Source organism: Argiope bruennichi, chromosome 7 (genome assembly GCF_947563725.1).
Source record: "Argiope bruennichi chromosome 7, qqArgBrue1.1, whole genome shotgun sequence".
Classification (NCBI taxonomy): Eukaryota; Metazoa; Arthropoda; class Arachnida; order Araneae; family Araneidae; genus Argiope; species Argiope bruennichi.
The window spans coordinates 82,018,898-82,038,316 of NC_079157.1; the positions used below are offsets into that span (position 1 = coordinate 82,018,898).

The 19,419-nt window shown below is 27.8% G+C and overlaps 1 protein-coding gene across 25 annotated transcripts in view; it reads left to right on the forward strand.

The window, feature by feature from the left end:
* The first annotated feature begins 4,405 nt into the window (after nucleotides 1–4,405).
* The window catches only part of LOC129975221 (neurogenic locus notch homolog protein 1-like), a 62,853-nt gene continuing 47,839 nt past the window's right edge, over nucleotides 4,406–19,419 (forward strand). For 18 of the 25 annotated variants that reach the window (XM_056088220.1, XM_056088219.1, XM_056088229.1 and 15 more), the window contains exons 1-7: nucleotides 4,407–4,567; nucleotides 7,661–7,777; nucleotides 10,247–10,357; nucleotides 13,156–13,263; nucleotides 15,455–15,574; nucleotides 17,086–17,193; nucleotides 17,281–17,388. In XM_056088220.1, the coding sequence (XP_055944195.1) occupies nucleotides 4,489–4,567; nucleotides 7,661–7,777; nucleotides 10,247–10,357; nucleotides 13,156–13,263; nucleotides 15,455–15,574; nucleotides 17,086–17,193; nucleotides 17,281–17,388 (751 nt within the window). In that variant the 5' untranslated portion in view covers nucleotides 4,407–4,488. Of the gene's footprint in view, nucleotides 4,568–7,660; nucleotides 7,778–10,246; nucleotides 10,358–13,155; nucleotides 13,264–15,454; nucleotides 15,575–17,085; nucleotides 17,194–17,280; nucleotides 17,389–19,419 lie in introns of all 25 variants that reach the window. The other 7 variants (XM_056088225.1, XM_056088231.1, XM_056088224.1 and 4 more) reach the window with 3 other exon arrangements.

The window sequence follows — 19,419 nt, forward strand, 5'->3', positions numbered from 1 at the left end:
TGCATCAGCCCTTTCATTCCTAAGTTTAATCAAATTCAGCTATTTCAAAATGCTAGAATGTCAGAGCTCCTCTTTGAAGAAGGATAATTTTTTTCTCCCCTTGTCCAAAACCCCAATGTGTTATAAAGGTGTTGATATACAAAAGAGGACCCGTCTTAGCTGATGGCTATTAAGCAAATACATGCTCGGACATTCTTTGAGAATTCTTAGAACATACTCCTGTCTCGAATCCATAAACAATTGTCAACTTGCTATCATCTCAAATGAAGTAAGCACATCCCTCGAGTATCCAATCAATCACAGTTAATGAAAGGAGGAAAAAATTTGGCAATGAAATTTATGCGTCTCGGGAGCCTGCCGTAGTTTCGTTAACGGGCATTTGGAACCTTTCAGTTTAGAGTTAATGGAATATTTGAAATATTTTTAAAGTAATACATTAAGAACAAGATAAAACCCCGAGGCTATTCCAGATTCTTTATAGTATCATCCGGTATACATAATCAGCAGATACGATTTCAATGCCATTGAAGGAATGCGGGAAAATTACTGCACAGTAAAAATCTGACATCATTTTTAAAAAATCGAAAACTATTTTAGAATAAGAATTCCGTGTTATTTCAAAAATCTGGAAACTATTGAGGGACAAAAATCTAACATCACTTCAAACAGTCCAAAATACACACATTGTCAAGAATATTCATTAACAAAAAAAAATATGTATTAGAATCAGCTTGTGCTTCTTCATCATTTTAAGAAGAATCGTCGTCATCAGTTATTTTCATCATTAGAATCAATTCATCATTTTCAGAAAATATTGAGTTTTTTTTTTTTTAAATTATTGAATATCCTTCAATTAATTGCTGGATTTAACTTGATCCTTTACTTTTTCATGTAAGAAAATACTTTTTAAAAAGTAATGTAATTGTTAAACATTTTCTTCTTGAGAATTTGCCGAAAAAGTGCCGAAAAATCAAACTTTTTTTGAAATAATGGACAAAAAAAAAAAAAAAAAAAAAATTGGACTATGGTTGTTGTTGCGATATTAACTCAAAGTGACAATCCGTGATCATTATAATATATCGGCTTCGAATTTTGGATTAAGCTTTTGAAAGGAAAGATTCCATGCTTGTAAATAACCGGAAAACGTAGAAAGCTACTTGAATGAAACTTGGTATGAGGTTTTTCATCAAAGACAGAGATTTTTATCCAGTTTTGGAGAAAAGCCATTAATGGATGTTTGCATATCTGTCCGATTCCCTGTATGTTAATACAATAATTTATAAATGCAATGACTTTGATGAATAAAATTTGGAATATGGTTTTATTCTTGTAATAGTAAATCTGTATAAATTTTTTTTTCAAATCTGTTAAATTGTCTGTCAGTCATTGTATCACGATAACTCAAAATTTGCTAAATGTATAAAATTTTACCTTTGCTTGTCTAAATCCTTTAGCAGTTTTAGTGTGTCTTAATTAATCTATTCGTTCAAATTTAACTAAAATATTTAAAGAAGACTTGGTTCTGCAATCCAAAATATCGTAGCATGATAGTGTTTTAAGCTTGAATTATTAAATCTATCTTTTATATGGAAAACGTACTCTTAATTATATATATATATATATATATATATATATATATATATATATATATATATATATATATATATATATATATATATATATATATATATATATATATAGGTGCAGATTTTAAATAAGAAGGGATATTCAAAAATTTCACTCTGAAATATAACTTTATTTAATTAGCTATAGATCGTTTTTATTGAATACCATCTTTGACTTTTCCCATCTTTCAGGCGATATCGTAATTCCATGTTCATAAAATTTTTGATATTTGGCAGCAAAAAACAAAATTAAATGAGATTTTTATGTCATCAGTGCCATTAAAAACTTTACCATTTAAGGAATTCTACATTGAATAAAATGAATGGAAATGAAAGGCGCAAGTTCAGGGCTATATGGTGGATGTGTCAATACATCCCAACTTACCTCCAATAATTTTAGGCGAGTGACCAAAGATTGCATTATCATGTTAGAAAATAACATCCTTACGAGTTGCCGATTCTAATTGCTTTTGTTGAATTGCATCCCTCAGTTTGTAAGTTAGTGAACGTAAACTTTTGAATCAACTTTTTGGTGTCGTGGTAGAAATTCAAAATGCTCTTCGGTTTGTATCATGTTAACTTATATTCGAATAGCTGGGCAGACGGACTTCCTCTAAACAGATTTGACTCAAAATTTGATAAGATTTTGCACATTCGGTGTAAAGACCGTATACCAAATTTCAACCGCCCATGTGAAAGGGTGTTTGTGTTATATTTGTCAGAGACAGACAGAAGGACATTTTAGAAAAAAAGAGTTTTTCGGACTTCGGGAACATGGAGATTCGTCAAAACCGCGATTCCGAATTTTTTTGAGTTACTATACTTCTTCTATACTACCTATACAAGAAAATAAAAATTATTTAATAGTGTTATGATATGAATTATATATAAGTAAAAGACGCAATTTCTATAGCAATGAAAAATATTAAAAATAAAATATAATCAAAAAATTTTTTAAAATTTTTAAATATTTCAAAATAATTTATTAAAAATAAACAAAAATATCAATTCAATTGTTAAATTGGAAATGTAACTTTTGTAAATTTTTAGATAATGTAAAATTCATTTTTGTGTTTACGTAAAATTTAAATTTATAAATGATTGAAAACAATACAAGAAGGATGAAATTTATCATTGGAATACTTGGGTTCATAGACCAGCAACCTACAAAACTGCATGCTATTTTTATATCCCAAATAAAGTAGTTCTGAATCATTTATGCCAAACGATCAAAAAAGAATTCGAAAAAGTTGAAATATATCGTAGAATTTTAAATATTTAAAAAATTACTTTCTGTTTTCAGTACTTAAGTGAAAAAAATATTAAAATTTTGCCCAACATTTCATCAATTAAAATGATGAACTGCATGGTATTTTTATATCCCAAATAAAATAGTTCTGAATCATTAATGTTAAACGATCAGAAAAGAATTCTAAAAAGTTGAAATATATCGTAGAATTTTAAATATTTTAAAAATTAATTTTCTGTAATAATTTTTCAATACTTAAGTGAAAAAAATACTAAAATTTTGCTCAATTTTCAATTAATTAAAATGATGAACTGCATGCTAATTTTATATCCCAAATAAAATAGTTCTGAATCATTCATGCCAAACGATCAAAAAAGAATTCGAAAAAGTTAAAATATATCGTAGAATTTTAAATATTTAAAAAATTACTTTCTGTTTTCAGTACTTAAGTGAAAAAAATATTAAAATTTTGCCCAACATTTCGTCAATTAAAATGATGAACTGCATGGTATTTTTATATCCCAAATAAAATAGTTCTGAATCATTAATGTTAAACGATCAGAAAAGAATTCTAAAAAGTTGAAATATATCATAGAATTTTAAATATTTAAAAAATTACTTTCTGTTTTCAGTACTTAAGTGAAAAAAATATTAAAACTTTGCCCAACATTTCATCAATTAAAATGATGAACTGCATGGTATTTTTATATCCCAAATAAAATAGTTCTGAATCATTAATGTTAAACGATCAGAAAAGAATTCTAAAAAGTTGAAATATATCGTAGATTTTTAAATATTTAAAAAATTACTTCCTGTTATAATTTTTCAGTACTTAAGTGAAAAAAATACTAAAATTTTGCCCAACATTTCATTAATTAAAATGAACTGCATGCTAATTTTATTTCCCAAATAAAATAGTTCTGAATCATTTATGCCAAACGATCAAAAAAGAATTCGGAAAAGTTGAGAATTCTTGAAATATATCGTAGAATTTTAAATATTTAAAAAATTAATTTTGTATTATAATTTTTCCGTACTTAAGTAAAAAAGTACTAAAATTTCGCTCAATTTTTAATTAATTAAAAAAACTTTTAATATAACTCCGAGATGTATATTTTTACCCTCTAAAGCTCATCCATACCAGGTTTTGCAGTTCTACATCAAACTGTCACCAATATACACACATTTTTTTTTATTAGTAGTAGAAATTATAGAAAAATAATCAGTCACTCCTACTATCTATCAGTTATTTTGGAGATAAAACACTGTTGATGACTGACTTAAATATTATATGAAAAATCAAATAACTTTATATCCTGAAAAAGTTGAGTCTCAGTTCCTGCGAGACATTTCTGGATATGAATTTCCGGGAACACCGAAGTTTTTGCTGAAACTACTTAATTTGTCCTGCAACTGTAAAAACTCGCCGAAATTCATGTGATAGCACCTGAATTCTTGCATCTGCTCTTAGAAGGGGATTTCCCTCCTCTTAGATTCATCGTATTGAGAGACGGGAAACGATGAGAAATAGATAAGGAGCCGAAAGTTCAAAATGTGCACTTATCTCTCACTGCGTTGGAAAGCTTTGTTTTTAGTTCGGAGTAAATTTAAGAAATGGAAGCGTTGCTTTTGTTGAGTCTTCTGTTTTTCTTGTATGATCCTGGAATTTCTTTACCAACATCGTTAAAAGGAGGTAATTGATCAAATTTTATATTTTGAGTTTTATTAAGAAGACTAAATAATACAGGCAACACGGAAAATCTTGATTTTCTGTTGTTTGCCTTGAATGTCGAATGTAACCCCGATTGTAATTATGAATAAACAGCTTTTATGAAGAAAAATATGAAATATAATTAATTTTTCAAAAAAATTTAAACTAAGCAATTAATTTTAAATTTAAGTAAAGTAAAAATGAAAATCCTTTTCAAATATTTATTATACGTATAAAGATATACGTATATATATTATACGTATAAAGAGATACGTATATACGTATAAAGAGATCAGACCTCTCGATTTCCGATGAATATGTGATTTTTTTAATGAAATATTTTCGATTGTTTCAATCTATATGTTGAAGTAACAAGTTGAAACTGTTGTGTTCGTGCGTCAACAAAAATAAAATGCAGACAAACTTACTATAAAACTAAATCTTATTACATTATAGATAATATTATCAAATTTACATCAACTTATTTTCATTCAACATTCTAGCATCGTTTTTAAACAACAAGTTCTAAAAAATATCCTGTTGCCAATCTGAATTTTACAACTATTTACAAAATAAAATTTATAATTATTAAAATAATCGGTAGCTACTTTTAAAGAAAATAAAATTTATGTCGCAACAAAACTAAGAACACTAATTAGGTTTAATACTTAGGCTTAAAACATTTACTTTCTAAAATAGAGCCTTTTTAAAATGACCAATGTAGATAAATCCGCCTAATGTAAAGATAAAAAAAAATTTATAGGAAAAATATTTTATTCAGGCTTTTTTAAATCTTTTTCTTTTGAAAATGAATTTAAAAAAATAGTCAATATCCCAAAATATTTTAGTTATTCCTTTTGTATCCAGCTTCATCGTCTGTTTCCCTAATAGCAATTTCTTATTACGCGTTCAGATTCCAGAATGTTTTTTATAAAATTTAAAAAAATCTGATCCTTTAGTATTACTGAAATGTCTCTCAGAGTCATGTTATCTGTTTCTTTTATCTTAATCCTTTATAATGTTTAAATTTTCGAATTTAGTATAATTAGATTTATAGATTAATCTTATTAATTTATCTATTTGCTGCATAGGAGTTTAAAAATGCTTTGTTTGTGTTGCCAAATACTACTGTGTTCGTGGTATTTCAGCTGAATTAGCTTTTAAGATTTAGCAACGATGGTGAAGCTAGTTTATATATATATATATATATATATATATATATATATATATATATATATATATATATATATATATATATATATATATATAAAAGTACCGGAATTTTGTGCAGTTGTATGACAATATAATATTTTGATTTTCTGAGAATCTGCAGCATCGACTGGATTTTTAATAAAATAAAAGTTTAGCTTTTAATCAAGAACAGATAAATGATTCAGACATTATTCTTTCAATTGCATCTAAAATAATCTGTTCTGAAGGAAAAAAATAAAATACAAAATAAAAGGAAAAGAATATATATATAAAAAAAAAATACTCGTAGATTGAAGATTTTTCCTGCTGTTGAGTAAATCGTATTTTCAAGTCAAGAAAATACAGTGGAACTTTGATTGACGATCATAATTCGTTACCGATTTTTACTCGTAATGTGAAACATTCTTAAGGCGAAAATTTTTTTCCCCATATAAATCTTTGTGAAATAGCACAATGCGTTCCATTATGGGAAAAAAAAAAAAACTCAAACAAAATTATAATAATGTAATTTATTATTTATAATGCATGCTTTTTTACAAGAATGATGTCTAAAGATATTTGTCTTTAGCCGCTCTTCAAAATTTGGTGAAAATGGGAACACATAATTATTATTATATGAATTTATAGCGCGTATAGCCACTGCCTTATTAGTGTGATACTTCTCACCGTATGGTGCAATAATTCTTCATGCTCTTAGCATCTCCCTTATTTCAATGGAAAATTGCTTCTCAAGTCTATAATTTCCACCTGACTAAATCTCCACCCCATATTTTTGTTTTAGCACAGAATGCTTCTTCATATGTTCTGTATCAAGTTTTTGCATCGATATTGTCCCCTAATTTGGGCTAGAGACACGATCTCTTCGATTATAGCTCCACAGCCCCTCGCAGTCATTTTCGGCAACGCTATCCAGCCCAAGCTTCTTCCATGCAAGTGTAAGGATTCTCTCAAATAAATGATCAGCAGATTGATATCCAGAATACCAACCAATTCTGCATATGGAGTCACGATGTCTGCTCGTCACTCATTCTGCATAACTTCGCTCGTGAAAAATAGCCTTTTTTTTTTTTTTTTTTTTTTTACATTTTATTTTGCTCGTTATGGTAAATGTTATAAGTTAAGTGACATATGATTGTCTAACGAATTTTAGTAATAGTTCTGGATTTCTGTAAAAATGTATTTTATCGTATTTAACAATCTGCGTGATCTGTCTTTAAGATTATAAACGCAAGATTAGTATTAGAAACTCGACAGAATGGTTGCATATTTATACACAGCAATCTGAATTTTCCTGAAGATTGACCACATTTATTTGTTTCTGTCATGCATGTACCGTCATCGCTTCTCCTTACCACTTTTGAAGAACCCCCGGGGGGTACCTTGAAATGAGGATGAGATGCTTCCGGCATGGTGGTTGGATCTCGCCACCCTGGAGGGTACACTAATAGGTGGGGGATCTGACTCCTCCCATCGATGACGAGACGTACTTCCTTCGGGGAGGGTTGTACCGTGGTGGGGACGGCCTTTAGGACTCAACCACAGTTCCCGCCAATGTTGCTGTTGCGGTGGTCCTGTAATTCAGTTTTTATGGTTTAAATCCGTGTGCCTTCGTGGCGGGAGTTAGATGGCTGACTTACCACTTTTGAAGAAATGATTACCACTTTAGATGAATCCTAATCTTTTATTCTTATTTTGAAATCTCCATCTATGATAATTAGCATGTGACTTCAAAACAGGACATACATGTAATAAATATTTGCAGATGGAGTGTATGCATTATGTTGTAAAATATTTTATTTGAAAAATTATATTAGACTTTAAATTGCTTATTCGAAACCTTAATTTTATCTAATTTATTTCCAGACACTTCTTCTCCATGTGATTCAAATCCTTGCCAGAATGAAGGAGTTTGTGTACCATCTGATGAAAAATTTATATGCATTTGTTCCTTACCATTTTCTGGAACACACTGTGAAAAAGGTAGGCTTGTTTTCTCAAATTAGTGATATAACTTAAATGTTCAGGAATCTTATTAATTATGTTAAAAGTATCCTCATAGATTTTAGACGGAATTATTTCTGAATTTAAAAACAATATCAAATTCCGAAAAGGAGGTTGTTATAACAAAATGAAATGTTTAGAAAAATTGATAGAGAGGCAACTTATAAGAAACACTTCAAAATGCAAAATAATAAATACTTCAAAATTTCAAATTTTTATTTGAGTGTTTGAGAGTATTTTGAAATAACTCCTTCATTTCATATAATGAATTCTATCTGTCTTCTACAATTTCCATTATGTTAATGAAATCAATTTTCTTTTAAAAAAAAAAAAAACTTTGGGAAAATTATTTTAAAATAAAATATGAAGAATCTTCCAAAATAACGTCTACAAACTTTCATATAGGTCAGTCATGCACAAACCAGTCGTTTTTATCATAGAACATGGTGCAGTAAACGGAAAATGGATTGCTACGGGAGTTGTTTGCCGATGAATTTAGAAAAAGAAATGGATACACCAGATAATGAGACAGCATGGCCAGATAGTTGATCCTTTTTATATAATTGGTTCAAATTTTCGCACAAATTTGCATTTCTGGCGATAAAAGATTTTTCATGACATAAAGAATTATATTTCATACTGCTTATATCAATTACTGCACTTCTGAAAATACATCCGCAAGATCTAAAATTTTATAAAAATTCCCTGGTCCTATTTGTCATATTTAGTAAAATATTTTTGACGCACTAACATTTTAAACAAACAAAAATATCTCCATTCTCTTGCGATTTGTACTAACACTGATATAAATCCTTGCATTTCATTTATTTAGGCTCTGTAGAGAGGGCCATTGCAATTATATAGAATGCTTTGAAATACAAATATCCAAAGCTTCATTATTCGATTAGTTTTAATCGCAGAAGTATTATCTTTCTTGGATTTAAATATTAAAAAAATGACTAATAGAAATATTTCCCTTTGTGGTGGTATGAAGATCACTATGATCCGTGCAGTGGAAGCAAGAGGACGTATGTTTTAGGGAACATTTCTTTAATAATCACATTTCACACAAAACAAACACAAATACGAAAGACAAGACAAGACATTCACGTGCGCACCTTAACAGAACAGTGTATCATTTCCTTATTTACAATCGCAATGCACTATGGGATGCGTACCTAATCAGGCATCGCCATCTAATGTCCAAAAACAGAAGATAGAGTAATGCAACTGCTACAAATATTTTTTTTTATATTATTGATTACAAGCTGTGTGCCAACAGCGGCGTTACTCAGAATAAGCTCTATCAGTAATGATTATAAATTTAGAATTTAGAAATAAAAGAACATTCATTCATTCCCTGAAAGACATAAATACATGTGCTGATATGATAGACATGAAGATGGGTACGTAAAATAAAAATAAATAATCTACGGTAAAGGGACACAATCAATATAGTCTACACCACATATTATAGAAAATAATACATTTTGAATAAAATGAAATGGAAATAAAGTTATGAGAGATAAAATAAAAATAAGTACACTAAAATAGAAAATAAATTAAAATAGAAATACATACACAAAATAGGAAATAAATAAAAAGAAAAAGAAGAATCAAGAATGTTTATTTACGGCTTGTGTACCATATATTTCTCATTGCGTTTACATATATTCGAAAATACAAATAGACAGACAGCCAACCGTTTGGCAGATTTGATTCAACATATAAAAAATAAATTTACATTTTAGAAGCTGAACTTGTGTGCTAAATTTTATCTATCTGGTTCACCTATACACCAAACACTCGACAGACAGACTTCTTTTGAATGGATTCCGTTCAAAAAGTGATAAAAACTGTAAATTTGATGTAAAATCCAGATCCTCCATGCGTTATTATGTTATTATCTTCACTGCTAGGCAGAGATAATGTCAAAAATAACGTTTTTTGGGCTCAGAGAGGTCTGGATATTCATCAAAAACGAACTTGGATATTCATCAAAATATCTTTATCAGTTTTGTTGATTACAATACTTCTTCTATAATTCGTGTGCAAGAAAGTAGAAATGTGCCTTTTAAAATCCAAAGGTCTGAAACGTCCAGCCTACTTTGTATTTTTTGACAATTCCAATATTTTCTCTTCCTCATATATTATAACCTCGATATTTATTCTGTACCTCGTAAATTGTGAATAACCGTTCTCTTACAATATTCAAAATTCGTTTAAACAAGATGGATATCTTTAATTAGTTTTTAAAATTTAAATATAGAAATATTCAAATGCTAGAACCTAAGCCAATAAAAATTCAATGCCTTTTCACTTCTGATAAAACGATAGGAAAAAGCCGCCTTATGATACATTGAAAGAAATTTGCATTCTGATAAAAATAAATTACAGAATGGAGCTAAAACTATGATTAATAATTATACAAATATTATATTATTGTAGGTCCATGCACGGAACACCCCTGTGAAAATAACGGAACTTGTTCATTAGATCAGAAAGGAAATCGTATATGCAACTGCTCGAAGCAATTCTTTGGAGAAAACTGTGAAAAAGGTAAAAGAAAAGAAACTGAATTCATATTTTTGCATTGAAAATATTATTGCTACTTAACTTTAGAAAATAAGATCAAATTTTACAAAGAAGCTTGCAGAAGATAAAGATTGAAAGAGTACAATCATAACTTAAGGATTAATTCCGAATATCATATTTCCTCTATAATATTAGTTGCAGGTATCACTGCTTTTGTTATTTTTATTCTTATCTTCATGATGATGATGTCGTATCCGCGTTACCACGGAAAGGGAGTGCAGTAGCTTCTGAGAGTAAAGACCGCTGTGCACTAGAAGGCAGAAGTCTGACTTCTAGCTCATGTGAAGATGATACATACATTTTCGCTTGCACAACCCCTTTTTACGGGGGGGGGGCACATTCACACACCTCACAGACAGAACACAGATGAAGAACAACCTTGCCCGAACCGCGATCCAAACCCGCGACGCCCAGATCGTGGGGAAGATGCGCTACCCCTGTGCAAGGACGCCGGCATTTTTATTTTTATAGAAATCATTAATACAATGCATATGTTACAGACAATGTATGAATTTTACAAGAAGTCAGTATTCCATATAATACTGCTAGAATTAACCAATGATGGCGCCTCATTTATATTTCTATATTACATTACAAATTTGATTTGGACAGATAATAATGAGGAAAAGAATGTCATCTTGATTGATTTACAGTAAAAACTCATGATTGTTTTATTGCCTTTGCTATTGCGCCCTTTTTTTTTAAGTCAAAAGGGTCAAAACCGCTGTAGTTATGTAGACCACTTGTAGTGAAAAAATGTTTGGAGGCCTATTAATAAAAAATACAAACACATTGTGTGACTTTATTAGTTTCCATCGCCTTTGGCAATCAACTGACTCGCCAATTTAATTTGGCAATCAACTGACTCGCCAACTTCCTTTGACAATCAACTGACTCGCCAACTTCCTTTGACAATCAACTGACTCGCCAACTTCCTTTGACAATCAACTGACTGGCCAACTTCCTTTGACAATCAACTGACTCGCCAACTTCCTTTGGCAATCAACTGACTCGCCAACTTCCTTTGGCAATCAACTGACTCGCCAACTTCCATTGGCAATCAACTGACTCGCCAACTTCCATTGGCAATTAACTGACTTCCATTTAATTCCAGTTAACTCGCTTAGGTATAATTGCTTTTTCGTGATTCCATCAACTGTCAAGCATTAAAATTGTGTTATTCCATCTGTTACGCATACATTCTGCACATTTTATACATGAACTTTTCTTTGGCTTTCAACATTAAGAAAATATTGCTAATCAAATATTTAATGAAACAATTAAAACGGTTTGTATTTCAGAGAATCAATATAATATATTATTGGCAATTAGACAAAAAGAATATTTTTTAAAAAATGCTACAATTTAATAAACATTAGCAAGTTTTAAATTGGTATCATTAAAAAGACGATTTTTTACAATCTTCAAACGGTGTAAAATTTATTATTGTGCAATAGTATTTTCGTAAGTTATTCCAGAAAAATACAACAATTCAGTTTAATTTTTAATTGCTTACAATTCTAAATAAAAATTTGGCACATATATAGATTGGATGGTGAAAAAATGAAACCTGCAGCGATTTTTTTGAAATTTTAATTAGAATTTTAATCAATTTAAAATTAAGCTGAATTTTGGCGTATTTCCGTGTTGATTTCCGAAAATATTATTACACAAAATAAATGAATAAAGGAAAAAAATTTTAAAAAAATGTACGGCAAATATTATGATTAAAAAAACAACAATGTGTGCTATAAAAAAATGTAAAATATTCTTTTATATGGTATCTCAGAAATTATCACCGAAGAATGGGAAAAAAATGCAGGTTTTTATTTAATAATTAAATATTTTCAGAAACAATTTATTTTATAAAGTCTAAACTAATACAAATGGACAAGAAATGGGGAAGTATCAATTTTCAACCATGTCAAATTTCATGTTCTGTAACACTTTTAACAGAAATTCTTGTAATTAATAGATAAAAAAAACAGAAGCATGTATTTTTGATTTATATTATAAATGGCAAAATTTTGGTCAAAGAATTTTTATTGGCTTATCTACTGTCTTTATTTTCTGTGGGCATTGTATGTAAAAGCGAAGCTTTATATAAAATGATAAACAATATTTTGCCAAAATAATAAGAGAATCAATGAAAAGGTTTTAATTGAAAAGATATATATTCAAAAAGAAATAAATATAACCTGAAGAAATACTTTTTTATAAGAGACAGTAAGAGAAAAACAAGATATGAACTTGCTTGTTGCATTAACAAAATAAATAATTTCATTTCAAAATGCTCTTAAGGAGTGTCAAACCCAAACAACCAAAGTCTACAACGCATTTTGTTTCTTATTTAAATAATTTTTATTTTAAATATTTCTTTATATATTTTTTATTTAACTTGATTTGTTTTTTTTGTTGTTGTTGTTGTTTGTAAAGAAAGAATTTTAAAATAGAATTTCAACTCGCATTTTTTTGTACTGTAACTTTATGTTTTTTTTATATTTTTCCCGAATTTAAAATTATTTGTTAATAGATTAATTTGATTCCGACGAGCTCCATCTAGTGGTGAAGTATTTAAGTAGAAATTACTTTCAAAATATCACTTAATATTCATAATAATGAATAATATATTAAAGATTAAAAATTAATCAAAGAATTCAAAGCTTTAGTAAGCCTATAAAAGACCATTTTTAAAGATTGCTTTTATTCATTTTTTTTTCACTTTTTAGTACATTTTCTACACCATTTTCTTTTTATTACAGATCCTTGTAATCCAAATCCTTGCAAAAATAATGCTAAATGCATAATTAATGGTACAAGTTACACTTGCGCATGTAATGGACATTTTACAGGAGATAGGTTCCAAGAAGGTAATAGTGGATTTTTTTTTCCTGTATTTTCCTTTAATCGGCACATTGTATCCGTTTCACCGTGAATAAAATTCTATAAGTAATTACTATTTTGTAAGAACCTATTTTGGTATAAAGTAAATGACTAAGTTAAATTCTGTAAAAAATGTTATAAAACAATATAATTTTTAAATTTTCAAAGACATTGATTTAAAAATGATGTCTAAAACAAAAACATATCAGTTAAAGACCAAAAGTTTTTTAATTGGTAGTTTGTTAAACTAAAAAGATGTATAAAACAAAATCTTACTAATTTAGAATTTTATCAAATTACATAATTTGATCAATATTTTGAAGATAATTTAAAAATATATTTTTCAATTTATGAATTAAGAAATTTTTAGATATTAGTATTCGACAAATATGTTGCATTATAAAGCATGAAAACGATTGGAAATTTTTTTAAACGAACAGATTCTTATTCTATATTTTCAGAAACTATAGAACATTTTGTGAAATCATTATACCAATTCAAGCAAAAAAAAATGTATTAGATTCTAATTCGTGATGAAATTTTAAGAAAATTATTTCCCAAATACGACAACAACATTTCAAGATATAAAATGGCATTAAAATTTGGGTTTTGCAAATATAAAATGAGCTCGGCTTCGTAGAATGAACAAAAAAAAAAAATCAATTAGTTTTATAAGGAATTGTGTTCTTTCCAGTTTCTCAGTTTTTTCTTTAAGTTTAATGATTTCTGTTTTGAACTTCAGGTTAAAATGAAACATATATTGTATTTTAGTGTTATTTTTTTTATTTTGTTCCTTTTAATCTATTTCTTAATTTCTCATTATAGTTATTACCTGAACTTGTTAATTTTTCTCAAATTCATAATCAGAAGCTCTCCCTTATATTGAATTAAAAATAAAATCCAGAAATTAAATTGAGAATTGTATTTTGAGAATATTATAATGAGAACAAAATGTTCACTGTGTATTTTTTAAGTACGTTTGTACATTCTTTATTCTATGAACTGTCTGTTTATTAAAAATAAATTTTGTAATCTAAATATACTTGATTTCGTATAATTATAAAATTATTAATTTCAAATATTTTAAATATGCTTTTAGTTAAGTATTTGCATTTTTATTTCAGCTATGCTAGAAATCTTAGAATTTGCATTTAATAAAATTTCACTTAAAAAGAAAACGATATCTGCAATTTTCAGACTAATCTTATTTATTAAAAGACTATTTTGTAGTTCACATTTTATATGTAATGCTTTTATTCACTAATGACATCTAAATTTAATGCATCATTTATAAACTATAGATAAACTGCTGGCAACTCAAATATTTGTCCATAAATTAAATTCTTATATTATATTTTTAATTTTAATTTTAATAATATCTCAAAAAAATGCGTTGGAGAGCAAATTTTTTTATTGGTGTTGTTTTCCTTTCCCTATTTTTATTAAAAATTATTTTCTCTTTATGATAATAAAAGAGCATTTTTAAAAAAATCCTTTTCTTACCTTTATAATTTTCAAACTTTTTGTCTTTAATATATGCATTCATCATAATATAAATATTATGGATGCACTGTTTCTTCATTCCCTCTTCAGATGGTGACACCTTATAGTAAAACACATTAAATGAAAATTGATCGATTAATTAATAACTAATTTTTGAAATTATCTCTATTTTATCATTGGTAACGCATAATTATACAAATTTTCAGAACTTCTGTACACCAAAGATAAGAATTTAAAAACATCGATAACAAAACACTATTTTTACAAAAGTGAAAAAATTAAGTTAAAAAATTTACGAAAAAACGCTTTGAACAATTTTTTTAGTGAACTAAACGGTGAATAATTTTTTAAGTCAATTATTTTAGACTTTTAATATTTAATTATAATCAATTTTGCACAGACTTTCAGTGCAAGGTCACTGGTATGAAATTAAAATTTAACTTAATAAAGTAATTTATTCCTATTTCATATCTAAAAAATTAAAATAATGTGAAGTAAAATTTTTAAAAAGATTCCTTCTTTTCAAATTTGAGGTTAATCAAGTTAAATAAAAGTATTTAATAAAAGCGTATAAAAATTTTAATTAATCTAAGAATATTCCATTTTTACCAAAAAAAAATATGTTTAATACTTTGCAAAAAGCGTTTTTTATCTTTATCTCTCTCTCTCTTCCAGCAATACTTCCCAAAACTTGTGACAACAATCCGTGTTTAAATGGCGGAACGTGCCAAACTGCACAAAATGGCTTCAACTGTACCTGCACTTCTGAATACTTTGGAAATATCTGTGAAAATAGTATGATGTCTTTCATTTGTTCGACAAGTTCTTTAATTAATAATTTTAAATTATAATTTTTATAGAATATATTTTTTGCTTGATTATACGATTTATAGTAGTATTTTCAGCCAATTATATTTTAGATAATTTATTGTTTAATACTTAAAAATTAGCGTGATTAGTCTCCCTAAAATTTTCTCGTGTGTCATCAATAAAGACTTATACTCCTTCTCCCGTATAAATTTGTTAACACTAAAACCGGGAATGCGTTGCATAGTATTAGTGATCAATAATTACGAAATATTGTTCTCTGGCCCGAATTTAACATTTTTACTGAACTTATCGTGTGCTTAATTCCTGGCAGTTAATAATAGGTAACCAAAAATCGCTCAAAATTTTATAGAAATCTATAAATTTGGTAGTAAGTTCATCTAACAGATTTCATAAGTTTAATTCAGAGCGTTTTTGAATTATTGTGATCACAGACAGATAGACAGATATAACGCCCAAAATGTGTTTTTCGGACTCAAAGAGAATGGAAACAGGAAGATTCGTCAAAATCTCAAGTTCAAAGGTTTTGACTATTAATATACTTTCTCTATACTTCGCAATTGACAAAAGTCAAAAGCCCAATTAAATTCAAACAGACAATAGAAAATTTAGCTTTATGAAGATGCTCCAACGGAGTTTGATACTAAAAGCGGTATTGTATAAAAATTTAAATGTATATATATTTGAAAAGAATCAAAGGAATCAAAATGTTTGAAAATTTCTCTATGGTATTCGTTTCTAAAGACGAAAAACATAATACATATACGGATATCCAAATATCCGACTTTCCATTGTAAAGAAAAGAATTAAGTCTAAAACCTTTTGATGATCTTGAAATGAAAATCTGCATAAGCGTGTGTTTCAGATGCCAGGCAACATAATCAATCTAGTATAGGAGAGACAAGATTGACAGATAAGTTTGAAATATTCTTTACTGGCTTCCACAGAAAAAACGTCCTATTTAGAGTGAATGACAGATCTTATAATGCTTGACATACATATTTCCCAAATATCGATCTAGGTTGACATCAGGTAGTCACTTAAATTGGCAATTTCCCTCAATTTTTTATCAATATAATCGCCTTTTGAGACCAGCAAGTTCATCCTGAATGTTCACCACTTGCAGTACATTAGCTAATAAATCAAATTGCCCTTTCTTTATTGGCAAGTAAAATTTAAAATGTAACTTTCTTTTGTTGTGATCAATCATAGTTGAACAAAACGGATTGACATATCTAAAAGAAATGTTGTTAATATGATAGGCAAAAAGCAGGTTTTTTCGAATTCGGTTTGCCAAAATCGGTAAATGAACGTTAACTTTTGAGTGATGCATTTGACAAAAGGAATTTCTGGCAGTAACTGACTATGAGTTTGTAATACATATAAGGAAGTATTTTTTGAAGCACAGTGCTTTAGAATTGCCCTCTGCCATTACTTTTTACTTATTGTACTAATCGTTATTTGTTTCATTGTCACAGAAAAATGCATTTTTAACCAATGTCAAAATGGCGGGATTTGCATTATCCACAACGACACCAATATTTGCATTTGCCCGATACCATACACAGGAGAACGTTGTGTTGAAAGTCAGTCGTTTTTTCTATATTTTTTTAGACTTTTAATTCAAATTCCATGTAGTGTCGATTCTATTTTAAATTTACATTCCAAAATAGGCCCGTGTGATTTGGATCCTTGCAAGAATAATGGCATATGTGAAATAAAAGGACAGGAAGTTACGTGCCGATGCATAACACCATATAATGGGAAATACTGTGAAGAAGGTAAGCATATTTCTTATTTTTTCATTTCTACTAGGAATGCTCACATTTCACTTGAAAACACACACACACATATATATTAAAAAAACCAAAGTTTTTTTTTATTGGAAGGTTTTTTTTAAAACTGAAAGCAAAATCTTAAAACAAAAACCTTCTAATTTATAAGTTTATCAAATTAATTGGCCAAAATTTTGCACATAACTTAAGACATACGTTATCATATTCATGAACTAAGAAACAAACTGTATTTTGATCCAATCTTTTATTAGTAACGTTTGAAATAGAAACAATAGTATAAAAGATTAAATAATTATTAATAATTATATAGTTATATTACTAATAATCATATAATTTGAAAGAATAGTATAAAATTTAATTTTTTTTCTTGCATTATGAAACATTAAAAAAATTTGCAAAAATTATTAATGAACAGATTTTTCATTCCTTAGAAAACTTATCTTTTGGAATAGAAAACATTCAGTCTCATGAAGAGCATGTAAAACATTCTCAGAAATCGTTTAACCACATTTAAACTAAAAAAATGACTTAGATTTTAATTTATGATGGGATTTTTAAGAAAATTTTATCAGAATTCAAAATTTGAGAAAATAGTATTTAAGGACGTAAAATCTCATTCAAATGGAAGTTTTGCAAAAATAAAATATTGCTTGGCTTTCTGGAATGATAGTAAAAACAAAATTCAAGTAGGTTTATAAAGAAAATTCTTCTGAATTTGCAAAAAGTGAATAAAAAATATTCGATACTTTCGCCAAAAATCGCAAATTAGTAATATATCCTAATGGCTTTGAATCTAATTTAACCAAAAAGATGCTTATAAAGCATTTTACAGCATGTGAAAAAAATTATTAAGGACATTATTATTTTGCTTAAGAAAAATTATTTATTTTTTACAAAAATGTAAAAAATTATTTTGGAAATTTGGACATCAAAGCTCAAAGTATAATAACCTAATTTTTTGAAAAAATCTCTTCGAAATAATGGATTTTTGTCACATTCATAATATATTTTAATTTTCAACTAATTGTGAAGAATTTTTTATCATATATTTACTGTGGTAGCAGCTTAATAAGCCAGTTAACAGCCTCCGGATGCGAGTGTTTACTTTTGCCTAGTGGTTATGTTACGCGGCTACGAACCCTGAAGTTGCGAGTTCGGTCCTTGGTAACTCAACCACTTTATTACGATTTATATTAAGATCTTATCATTAAGCGTTTTAATGAATATTACTTTGACCTCCAGGTATAAAATGCAATATACATTTTGAAATACAAATAAGTAGGCTCTTTAATCGCTCTCTTCTATATTTTTTCTCCTGTTGCCTTTAATCTGTTTCATAATTTCTTATAAGAATTATTACAGAAATATGTTATCAATTTTTCTCAAATTCATAATCAGAAGCACACCCTCATATTGAATTAAAAATAAAATCAAGCAAAAAATTGATCATTTAATTCCGAGAATTTCAGAATCAGGACAAAATGTTCATGGGAATCTTTTAATCATAACTGAGTATTCTTAATTTTAAAAATCGCATCTATATTAAAAATATACTCTAAAATCTAAACATAGTTTATTTTCACATTACTATAAAGCTATTAATCTCAGATATTGGAAAGACTTTTGATAAAATACATGTGCTTTTTTCTCAGAATCTGCATTGAATAAAATTTCGATTAAAAAAGAAAGTATATATCTGCGATTTTTATATTTGTCATATAATAAATGACCATATTGTAGTTCATATATTATATGTAATATTCTACTCCTTAGGGACAATTAAATTAATGCATTTATTATTAAATACAGATTATAGGCTGCTAAAATTGTTAGACTCAAATATTTTTCCAGAAATTAAACTTTTGTATTATACCTTAAACTTTAACCTTAATAATATCTTAAAAAATAAAACTGTTGAAAAACACACATTTATTGATGCTGCTTTTAATTCTCTTATTTTTATTTAAAATTATTTTTTACTTATAATTATAACAATAAAAAGCACTCTTGTTATCT